This window comes from Manis pentadactyla, chromosome X (assembly GCF_030020395.1).
Source record: "Manis pentadactyla isolate mManPen7 chromosome X, mManPen7.hap1, whole genome shotgun sequence".
Classification (NCBI taxonomy): Eukaryota; Metazoa; Chordata; class Mammalia; order Pholidota; family Manidae; genus Manis; species Manis pentadactyla.
The window spans coordinates 144,284,132-144,295,510 of NC_080038.1; the positions used below are offsets into that span (position 1 = coordinate 144,284,132).

An 11,379-nucleotide genomic window follows, 5' to 3' on the forward strand; every position below is an offset into this window, starting at 1 on the left:
CTCGGGTTGCGCAGGCCCAGGAGGCCCATCTGTCCTTTACTATTTGAGTCGCCGTTGTCTCATTGGTGGCTTTCTGAGCAGCTGCAAAATATGTTTTTAACTTTACGTGTAAGTTAGGGGTCATCGGCGCCAGGCCTGGAACAGTCCCTCTCTGCAAGGGCTTTTTCAGCTCTGACATTCTCTAGCTAACCGACTCTGGTGAGTGTTTTTAACTCCTCCCACCTTCCCACGGCTGGACTTTCACTGTGGGTAATAATTAATGAGGCGTTTGCTCAAGGGCTGGGGAATAATGTGCACTGCTTTTCTGTGTTGTTGTGGTCGGAAACTGCTTGGTTGCCTAGCACCACAGTCGTCTGCCTGCTCGTCCTTCTTCGCTGCTCATCTGCTCTGGTCGCATCGCAACCGCAGCTCGGCGACAAGTGCCAGGACGGGGACAAGAGGTGCCCGCGCGCGCACAGGGGACCATGTTGCGAGGCAAGTCCCGGCTCAACGTGGAGTGGCTGGGCTACTCGCCCGGCCTGCTCCTCGAGCGCAAGCCACTCCTGGCAGGCCGCACGTCGCGGAACCCCGGCCGGTAAGTCACATGAGCACCCGCACCCCCGCCCGAGCCTGCGCCCGCCACGGCCCTCGCGTCACCGCGGCGCGCCGCGCCTGCGCGCTGCCTCCCGCCGCCGGGGGCTCGCCGGCACTTTCTGCGCGGCCCGCTTCCACTGGTCGCCTGCGGAACCGGCGGAGCGCGGCTGCAGAGCGCGGCTGCAGAGTCCGGCTCGCCTCCCATCAGTTGCCGCTGGCGCGGCGTCGCCATGGAGCGCCTTGATAAAGCGGCGCTGAACGCGCTGCAGCCGCCCGACTTCAGGTAGTCCCAGCGGGGCCGGGGCTGGGCAGGGCTGGCCTGGGGCGGGGCATAAGGGAAGGTCAGAGCCGAATGGCCTGGTCTGCAGTGGGCAAAGGTGTAGACGGACCTTCGGGGCCGGGCTGTGGGATGCGGGAGAGGGGAAGCAGGTTGGGGGCTGCACACCTGGCCCCGACCCTTTGCTCTGGAGCAGGGACTCGGGGTCTTTGGGGGCTAGGTCAGCGGGCCTTCGGCTCATGCTTCTGTCCTAGCACTTCCTCTCGCTGTCGTCTGTATTGCGAAATTGCTGTCTGCAATCTCTCTCCCCACTGCAGGGTGAGCTCCCTGAGGACAGGAACCTGGCCTTCTCCATCTCCTGCAGGGCCTGCACCATCGGGGCTTAGTAAATGTTTGCTGTGAATGAACGAATGGAAGGGAGTAGGGGCTGCCCCTGGTTTGAGACTGGTCCGCTTGGGGGCTGCTGGCCGAGTAGAAGGAATCTGGGGAGAGCTGGTGGTTCTGGCCCACTAGCCTAGCCAGTGATACCTCGGTAGGCAGGAGGGTGGGGAGGGATTTAGCCTCCATTCCGTGATGATCATGACCTACTGTGTGCCACGCTCAAACTAAGTGCTTTATTGCGCACTGTAGCAAAATAAGAGAGTGCTTAGTTTCCTTTTTTAAAAGATGAAGTTGACTCAGGATAAGTGACTTGCCTAAGATCACACAGTTGGGCCACCCTTTTACTAAGTGTTGAAGCTAGCGTTTGACCAAGCCCACTGACTCCAAAGCCGGTGATCTTTGGAGCCCCGTGATCTTTTCACTCACAATGTAGGTGTTTTATATTACTGTTTACTAATGAAGATGCCAACAGATATTTTTATTAAGCACACCTACAATATACAGTATAGCCTTCCTAGACTGATTCTAGTGTTTCCTGATGGAATCTATTTGCAATGGAAGTCTTGTTACAAAAGGGACCGTGGTAAGCTCCATCGCTTAGTCTTGCTGCAGAAGTTTATGTGAAGTGGGGAAACTCTAGGTACTTTTAATAGTGGGGACGAAATAAGGTTCATCCTGAATTACTCTTGTGTGTGAGGCCAACTTTAATTCTGGACTTCCCTATTCATTTCTAACAAATCTCAGCAACACATAGAAGAAACCAACTGAATGACATTAGGTGCTTTGTTTTGGAATAATTCATAGGTTATACCCAAGCTGGCTTATGCCAGCAGAACTGCTAGCTGCAGTGGGCTGTGGCTGGAAGTCAAGGAGAAAATGCCCTATAAACACTAGAGGGCATTGGCTAGTTCTCAAACATTTGTATGCTTAACTTTATACTTAGTTCCACATGTGTGAGGTCACAACCCAGAATACAGTCAGATTTTTGGAGCTTAAGGTAAAAAGAGAAGTGAGAAGTGGTTGAAGATGAACTACAAATTGTTAAGCTATGCTGGATGTAGTGTGTGAGGCTAGAAATTAACATGCAGAAAAGAAGACTAAGCTTGGGAGGTGGGATTGTAAGTAATTTTATTTGCTTTTAAGACAGTTTTTTATGGTGTTATATAGTCTTTTCTATAACAAGCTGCTCTCAAAGCCAGACCAGTTAGTAGATACTCAAGAGAGATAATTTGAAGAACAGAAGAACCAGTTAGCTCCTCCTTCCTGAAGCTTTGTTTCTTTTTCACGTTATAATCTGAATTTTGCATACCTAAAACATAATTTAAGTCACCATAGAAACACCAGGAAGCTCAAGTGTTTTGTTAGGGCCCACAAAAGAAATGGCCAAATACCGACTTTATATTTTTTATACAAATACTGAAGACACTCATATTCTTTGAGAATTTTACACAATAAATCCCTCTCAGAATTTATTACTGGGAAACAGTTGAAGGGAGCTTGTGTATATTAGATGATAATTGTAATAGTTCAGTGAGCACCAAAGTGGGATCTGGTAAAAGATGGTCTATTGAAGTCCAGAAAAGAAATGTCAGAGCTACATAAATTTATTTGTAACCATATCCTTTCTAGTATCTTTTTGTACATATTTTATATTTTAAAGAATGTTATAGATTATTTATTTAAAAAATAGGCCTATGTGGCAATATGTACTCAAAACTTTTATTTAATGATGGATTGCAGAGGCGACAAAGTTTGTAGACCATTGATATAAACTTGAGACATTCCTTTCCTTTCTGGAATGCCAGAAACCTTCCAGCTAATTGTATACAGTTATAAAAACCCTTTGGCTGGATTTTCTGGGGGTACAGAGAAATGTGCAGGAGTAGTTGTCACATTAAGCGTTGTAATAACAGGAATGAACTAAGTGTAACTGGCTCCCTGAGCAATGAATCCTTAACAGCTGGTGGAACCGGGAAAGGTGCCTGGAGGAGAGGCTCTTTTGGGGGGTCCTTGAAGGATGCCTGTCTCCTCGAAGACACAGATAAAAACCAGAGCCTCTATCTGAGGACTACCAGAAAGAGAATTAAGTTCTAGTGTCGACAATAAGCATAAAGTTAGAAGTGTGTTATGTTGTTTGAGGATGGTTAGATTTAAGCGGGAAAAGGACCTTAACCTAGGGGATGGAGCTATAGTGCTTCCTGCCTTAATAATGTTTGAGGCAGTTTGTGTATGTTCAGGGTTGCTGGGGGCCTACTACAGAGTGGTGTTGCTCATTTATAACAATCAATAGGACAAAAGGTGACATTTGTTTGCTTACTAAAAGTCAGTAAACAACATTATGGAATATTTTGAAAATGGGAAAATAACTTTATTTTTGTATATTAATCTGGAATCCTTTTTTTGTGTGTACACATTTTTGATATAATTGGAATATATCAGGGATTGGCAAAGTTTTTCTGTAAAGTGCCAGATAGTAAATATGCTAGGTTTCGATGGCCATATAGTCTGATGCCATTACTCAGCTCTGCTTTTCTAGCTCAAAGCAGTCTGAGATGAGGCACCAACACATGGCTATAGCTGTGTTTCAGTTAGACTTTATTTACAGAAATAGGCAGTGGACCCTTGGGTCTTAACTTTGCAGACCCCTACATACATAATACATTGTAATCTGCCTTGTCCATTTGTTACACAAATACTTTCTGAATAATCATTACAATTCTCTTTTAGTGTCTCCATTTATTTGATGTACATCATTTGCAAAGTCATTTTCCTATAATTGGACATTTTCATGTTACCCAGTTTTGTTTGTGCTGTTATATTAATCTGCATATTGCTAATATTTTAATTAGCAATTCCTCAGACTTGTTTTTCTTTAAGTGTATACTTTTAAGAGCTTAATTGCATTCTTCAGAAGTTTTATTGTATTCTGAAGCAAAACTTCTCCCACTGGAGTATTTCCTTGATTTTAAAATAGTCTCTGGACAAAGAGAATTCACTGAATAGAAAGTGTTTTGGCATGAAACTTTTAATGCATCCATGTTATGTGAAGGCCAGCTTAGCTGTACTATAGATATTTAATCAGCAAGAAATTTGAGTAAGTTTCCTTTACCTACATCCAGATTATTCTCAGCTGCTTTTTCTCTGGAGATTCTCATACCCCAATAGCACTGTATTAAGCTAGCCATTGATCAGGTGGTTTGTGAACGAACACGCATTAGTTGTTTTCTCTGCATCTTCTCTGTTGCTATCGCCATTGTAAATTCTGGAATTATGGCGTGCATTTGCATTGTGGAGCACTTTAGAGAGTGAAAAACCACTTTCATGCTGTGACAGTTCCTCTCACACTGGATCTGAATGATAGGCTCTTGGAGATGGACTGGCATCTGGGTCTCTAGTATCTTCCAGTTTTGAGTCCCTAACTCTGCTGTTCCTCTGCTTCCAAGGAAGGAGTAGGGTTCCCAGGATCATCTCTGGGTATTTATGGTGTTTATGGACACAAGAGCGGTTGGAAATGGCTATGCAGGTTCTGATTTTCTCTTTGTTTACTTTTTTCCAGAAACGAAAGTTCATTAGCATCTACCCTGAAGACGCTCCTGTTCTTCACAGCTTTAATGATCACTGTACCTATTGGGTTATATTTCACGACTAAATCTTATGTTTTTGAAGGTAATCCTAGACCATAGAACAGAAGATTTTCTCCCTTGCTGTATTTAAACTTCTCTGCTTTTATGACCTCTTTCTATCTGTAAACTGGGTAATCTTAATTTCACTTCTTCCGTCTGTTTTGCTTTTCAAAACTAATGTTGCATAATGAGCCTTACTTCATGAAATGAATTTTTGCATGGCTCAGCTCATTTCAGCCTGCCATCATATTCGTTTATGGCTTTTTGTGAAATAGCTTGCAGAGCCTTTCTTTTAGTATCTCTTTGAGAGCAAGAGTTGGCTGACATGGGCACAGGAATCTGGGGGAATGTACCTTTGGTGGCAGACATTGGAAGGAAAAGAAAAAGTTTTTTTTTTTTTTATCAAAGTCCTTAGATGAAGTGATAATTACTATTTACATGCAAAATAATGTTCTTTGTGTATAAGAAGGTACTCAGATCTTTAAATGAATGCTTGGTTTATCACCACTCAGAGCATTACTTTTTAATTGCCTGACTAGGTCAATAAATGTATAGCTAATAAAAATTAGTAGGCTGTTTGTTGCACTTTGATAAATTTTGGAATTAAATGAGAACCTTTTTTCTCTTGATAGGCGCCTTTGGGATGTCCAATAGGGACAGCTATTTCTATGCTGCTATTGTTGCAGTAGTCGCCGTCCATGTGGTGCTGGCCCTCTTTGTTTATGTGGCCTGGAATGAAGGCTCACGGCAATGGCGAGAAGGCAAACAGGATTAAAGTGAGCATCACCTTTTGATAGCATTAAATTGATTTTTTTAAATGGTAAAAGCATCCAGTATACTGATGATTTCAGTAAAGTTGAAAACATGTTAAAATCTGTTTTAAGGAGTCACGTTTGACTGGTATCGATTTTGATCCCTCTAATACTGTGGTTGGTATCATCACTTTTAACTGTATGAGCCTCTCATTTGCAAATGAGATTTTAGAAAATTTTAAATTGGTTAAAAATAAGTATACTAAATTGGTTACACATTCTGGGAAGAATTTTATTATCCTACAACAAAAAATGTTTTGTAGTGCTTTGTCTTTTGGTTGGTTTTGAGTTTTACACCCCTGGATAGTTTCAGATGTACACAGTAAAGCAAACCTGAACTTCCCTTTTCACTGGAGTGCTTTTCCTAATGGTCATGAAAATACCAGGTCATTGTATTTTTGGTTGTAAATTCCTGTGGAAAATTGCTTAAATTGTGAGCACTGGAATGAATCTGAATGCCCCTGAGAAATGTCACAGCAAGTGTAATACCTAGTCAGTAGGACTCTACATTATTTCCATGCCTATTCATGTAAAAGGACTGGTCTATTGAAGGAACTAGATAGCAAAGCAAAGAGCTATCAGCCTGGACACTGGCCTGCTCCCTAAAGGCCCCTTGTAGGCCAGCTCTTTGATGATGTGCTGTGCTCTGTCATTCACAGTGAGGTCATGCTTTATTTAATTATAAGGTTTGTGTAAACTCCCTTTAAATTTGTTTTTCCTACATTTTTATAATATATATGAAAAGAATTTACATTTAAATGTATTTGTTTTGCATAATTGGGAGTACAACCAATCCTGAAAATAGATTATTTTTATTACCCAGGAAGTATTCTCTCTGGGATCACTAGTCTAGTCTTCCAACTCAGAGCTGTTACATCCCAGATATCTGTAGTTAGGTAATCCTTGAGGTCCTTCGTGATATAAAAAGACCCTGTGGTTTTACTTCAGTATCCTTAGTCTCTTTTCTTCCCAGCCACTTGGTACTACTTGTGTGCAATCTAAAAACACACCTTGAAAAAAGCATATTCAAACAGGAAGAAAATTTAAATTCCCTGTAATGTTGCCATGTGGAGATAAACACTATTTTGGTTTATATCCTGTGTATATTTCTTAATGTTAGTTGGATATACATTGGAAATTTGGTTTAAGTTCAAATTCTGCCAACTTTTCCTGACAGCTATCTCATACCTTACAGATGAATAATTGTTGGCCATTTTCAAAAAAGGACATCGCATTGTTCAAGTTTCCTGTGACTGGTCATTCCGGATGCAGTGGCCCTTGCCATGCTTGCCATGCCGATTGGTTTATGCACCCCTATGTTTGATGTTACAGAATTGGACTGCAGAAATAGATGGTTAGGCATAAAGCCAAGTAGGCATTTGTATTTAATTGTTGGGGGAAAAAAGATGATTATTGTAGGACTGTTTTTTTCTTATAGTTAAATATTATCTACAGTTCAAATGTCTTCCAGCAGTTATTTTAAATATAAAGTGTTCTCTTTAAAAAAGACTACAGTTTTGCAAGTTGCAGTGCTCCAAAATCTTGCAACTATAGACTATCTACTGTTAAGAGAACATATGGGATGTGAACAGTTCCCTGGAATGTGTTGTTTTAATTTGTCTGATTTTTCTCAAACTATTCAAGTTCAGTTGGACAATATCCATCATATCATTGATAAGTTTTCACAAATGCCTAGGGTGCCTAACTGGTTTTCTTGGTTTCACTGGAGATGGCTGGTAATTACAGGTATGCTTTGGTTATGTAACTGTACTTCTATTATGTTAATGTGTGTGCGCAATTTAATTAGTAGCTTAAAACCTGTACATGCTGAAGTTACTCTACAAGAAGATATGTCAAAGAAATAATCAATCTTCCCATGTTTTCTTCCGTCTGCTACTTCTATAGCTTTTCTTCTTCCTTCCTAATTACAACCCTTAAGTAGAATTTGTGCCTCATATCGAAATTACCAAGTATCATAATTCTTCCAAGTGGTAAAGATACCTCAAGACAAATGCTGGGCATAGAAGCCACAGGGCATAAATCTGCAAAGAAGTAAAAAGCTAACCTTTTCAAAGAATATTGCTTCTCTCTCACTTACCAACTCTACATTTCCCTGTATGGCCCCGGAAGATGACTGGTTAGCCAGAGACGGGTAAGATTCCTCAAGGGAGGAACAACCTAAGACAGGCACAGTCGCAGGGGGGCCATCAGGAGAGAAATTGGGGATCAACAGAGGTGAGGCTTAGAACCTCACCCCCCCTGTTTTGAGAGAAATCTTCTGCATCCGTGGATGTTTTGTTGCCTTTGTCTAGCTTGGATTAATACTTAGTCTATAGGCACACACCTGATCACCTACATTTGCCCTCTTACAGCACTAAACTATGTTTTCTACCTTTATCTTGCATCTACCTACCACTTCAGCATTTTATTAAAAAAATAATAATAATAATAATAAGGGAGAAATGTGGGATTCACATATAAATCAAGTATAAAAATCAAATGAATATTTACATTTGACCTGATTGTTTATAGTTCATAATGCGTGATCAAAACTGAAAGTTTCTGTGATATGACTGCCCTTGCACTGTTCACCATGTAAGAACTTAGTCACTATGTAAGAACTTGTTCACCATGTAAGAACTTGTTCGTTATGCTTCAGAAGATTGGAGACTGTTGAGAATTAGGCTTGGGGTGGATTAATGATTGTGCATTGGGTCCCCTATACAGAATTTTATTGTTGTTAACAACCATTTGATCAATAAATATGAGAGATGCCCTCTCAAAAAAAAATAAATAAATAAAAATAAAGCAAAATGAAATTAAAAAAAAATACTACAGTTTTAGTATGAAATTGTACAAATTTAATATGATTGTCAAACCCCTAGTTTGAGTCTGGGGTCTGGGGCGCTATGCGGTGGATTTCTAGGTGGTCCTCTCTTTAGACGCCTTGTCACCTCATTTCTTTTTCTGTAATGCCAAGGCTTTTCTTGTACTTTGGGGATCTTATGCTTTCTGTAAAATATTAATGTCCAGGGTTGGGTTATTTTGTTTTATTTCAGACATTTGCTGAATGGATAATGGTAGGAGTATTTTTCTGTATTTAAAACAGTGATTTGTGCAAAGCAGTTGTAATTTCCTCTTGGAAAAAGTACCAAGTGTTTAAAAGTTAGAATCAGATGCTAGCACTGACATTTAGGATTATTACAATCTAGGCTTATTTCCAAGCCAGTTAATTTTTCCCTAGGGTTTTAACCGTTAATTTACTACTTTGCTGCTATTGAAATAACATTGTATTTGACATACAGATTTGTCCCGACATCTCACTGATTTCCTCTTGGACAATGTACATACTTCAGAATGTACAGAAAGGAAAGCTACATGGAGCCCTTGTAAACGTTTTAAGATAGTGATATGTTCACTCTTGTTTGAAAATGGATTGTAAGAATAACCTCAGTTAGGAAGTGTAACTTGAAGTGTCAGTATAAGCTACTGATTTAACACATTACCTCCCATTTTGTCCCCCAGAATATAATCTTTTTTCCCATTGTGCTAAAAAATGAAAAGTCTGCTGTAGAATGCATCTGATGTCACTAGCTCTTCAAGTGGTTACCATTTTACATGTAACACCAGAATTCAGTTTTGAGTTTTTACTAAAGGAATTTAAACCTCCCATTTAAAAAACCCTGTATTTCATGGGAATCTAGCAGGAATACCTTGTAATAAATAGACTTTTCATCATAAAAATCTCATCAGCTTTGCCAAAAGAAGCAACTGATTGTCCTATTTGGTGTTTATTTGCCATTTTCATATAAATTTTAGAAATGCAGCTAGAGTACTCAAGGAGACTAGTAAAAACAGTTAAATGACATGTACCTGAGAAAAGATGACAGCTGAAGGTACGTGGAACAGGATCTAAAGCCTGTTGTAGGTGTATCTCGTGTGTGTTTCCCATCTCCAGACAAGTTCCTGTGTACTGTCTTATTTATGCTCTAGTGTAGTTGTAGACTGTTGTTAGGCCTGTTGCATAAATGGTTTGACAGCAGCACGGAATTTGTCACTTGTCTTAGGCCACCAGCGGATTGCTGTGCTGTCCAGCATTCTGTGTCCTCCATCAGAAGAGCACCACCTTATTAATTCAGAGTCTACTCTTACATTTAAGGTAATTAATTGCAAGCTGGGCTGGAGCAGCATGTTAATAACTTGATAAGAGTTCTTTTTGCTTTTTGCAGGGGGAAAGGGTCACCTGAGAAAATAAATGATTTTCAGGGTCTTTGGGAACATGATAAATACTACAAGTAATCTATGAATAGCTTAATTCTTTATATATTCACTAAAATAGTCTGGAATTCTTCAGTTTACCAACACTCTTGACCATGCTTTCCCTGCCTGTTTTGTTGCTGTGTGTACTTGAAAATAATATCTGCTTTCCTTTTAAGATTTTATGATTCATATTTGTCAGTTACACAGACTAGTCTTCCTTTTCCTCAAGTTCAGTGAAATCTCACTGAGCAGTAATAGTAGCAATAGCTAACAACATCTGCACAGCACCTTACAGTTTGCAAAGAACGTTCACATAATCCTCTGGAGTTTTGCACTAGTGAACCTGTTATGAGCTGTCTCTTGACATTGATGCCAGAAGTGTTAGAATCTTTAAACATCGCTTGAGTCATTGAATGTGCTGTCATCTTGAATAGTGTCCTAACCAGGGACAGGGTTTAGATGCCATATGTTGAAAGCTGTGTGTAATTGTCAAAATGGGGGACTTGAGTTCTTCAGCCACTTGAATCAGATTTACTTTTGTTAAGTGATGCTTTTCTAACTGTTACCTAGATGAATTTTGTATTCATTGTATTATTCTAGCCTGTAATTTGTATAAATTTAACATCTGTTGTCATTAAAAAAGTGTTTATAATGCCATTTTGATGTGTCCTGAATCAGTTAATAGAAAGTTCATTAACCTCTTCATTTTTTTTCATTTGTTAATACCATATGTAGTGTACTGTCAAGGGTAAGCATTTATGCAGTAAGTGTAGATCAGAGGTGCTGAAACTGGTGGGGGCTGTGAGGGGTGCTAAGATGGGAAGGCTCATTATCCCCAGTCTGTTGCAAGCCCTTTAGAATTGGTGTGGCATGGGAGGAAAGAAAGCTCCTTGCCCCTTGGTGTTTAAAAAAACCCCAAACTCATTTGGGAATGCATGGGCTGCAGATACTGCTAAAGGAGTGAGGTTGAGAAACACTTTGGGCTAAGTAACTAAAGATGGGGGTGGTCAGTGCCTGCGATGTCCAGCATGCCAGCCCCCCATGCCCATGCCCTGTGTCCTTGCTCCTCTAGCCACCTACTGGACATACTCCATCTCCTTTCTATGCTTCTGAGGGCTCTAGCTGGTTCTCATTAATACATAATATATAGTTCCAAAGAAGATTTGAGATGTCTTAGCATCAAAATAAACAGATTACATACAATCATATTTACATAAAAAGGGTACAGGTTATAAAATGCCTAAGGAACTCAGGACACAGGTAATGGCATTGCAGACACCACTGGAACCACCTTGCAGCACGTACTGCCCAGACCTAACCCAGATCTACTGAGTTAGAACCTCTGGGGGCGGAGCCTGGACATTCCTGTCTGTGACAGGCTGTGCTTTGGCACAGCTGGTTTGAGAACTGCTGCTAGAGATTGACAACTGTATATGTATGTTCTTCATGCTGA

General features: G+C 40.6%; 1 protein-coding gene across 3 annotated transcripts; it reads left to right on the forward strand.

The window, feature by feature from the left end:
• Nucleotides 1–284: 284 nt before the first annotated feature.
• On the forward strand, nucleotides 285–10,583 carry VMA21 (vacuolar ATPase assembly factor VMA21). 3 transcript variants are annotated; one of them, XM_036887277.2, is made up of 4 exons: nucleotides 291–574; nucleotides 4,788–4,897; nucleotides 5,487–5,630; nucleotides 6,862–10,583. In XM_036887277.2, exons 1-3 carry the CDS (start codon nucleotides 465–467, stop codon nucleotides 5,627–5,629), a joined length of 363 nt encoding a protein of 120 aa, XP_036743172.1. In that variant the 5' UTR covers nucleotides 291–464; the 3' UTR covers nucleotide 5,630; nucleotides 6,862–10,583. The 3 variants fall into 3 exon arrangements, with proteins under 3 accessions (XP_057351446.1, XP_036743172.1, XP_036743173.1); XM_036887278.2 differs by lacking the exon at nucleotides 291–574 and adding an exon at nucleotides 674–856 and having other exon boundaries at nucleotides 6,862–7,127; XM_057495463.1 differs by lacking the exon at nucleotides 6,862–10,583 and having other exon boundaries at nucleotides 285–574; nucleotides 5,487–5,731.
• The last annotated feature ends 796 nt before the right edge of the window (nucleotides 10,584–11,379 follow it).

Excerpts from the sequence above, each read along its gene's own strand:
- VMA21 (XM_057495463.1), top strand. The coding sequence starts at position 465 with ATGTTGCGAGGCAAGTCCCGGCTCAACGTGGAGTGGCTGGGCTACTCG. Across the intron at positions 575-4,787 it reads ACGTCGCGGAACCCCGGCCG|AAACGAAAGTTCATTAGCAT; the intron begins GTAAGTCACATG and ends ACTTTTTTCCAG. Across the intron at positions 4,898-5,486 it reads TAAATCTTATGTTTTTGAAG|GCGCCTTTGGGATGTCCAAT; the intron begins GTAATCCTAGAC and ends TTCTCTTGATAG.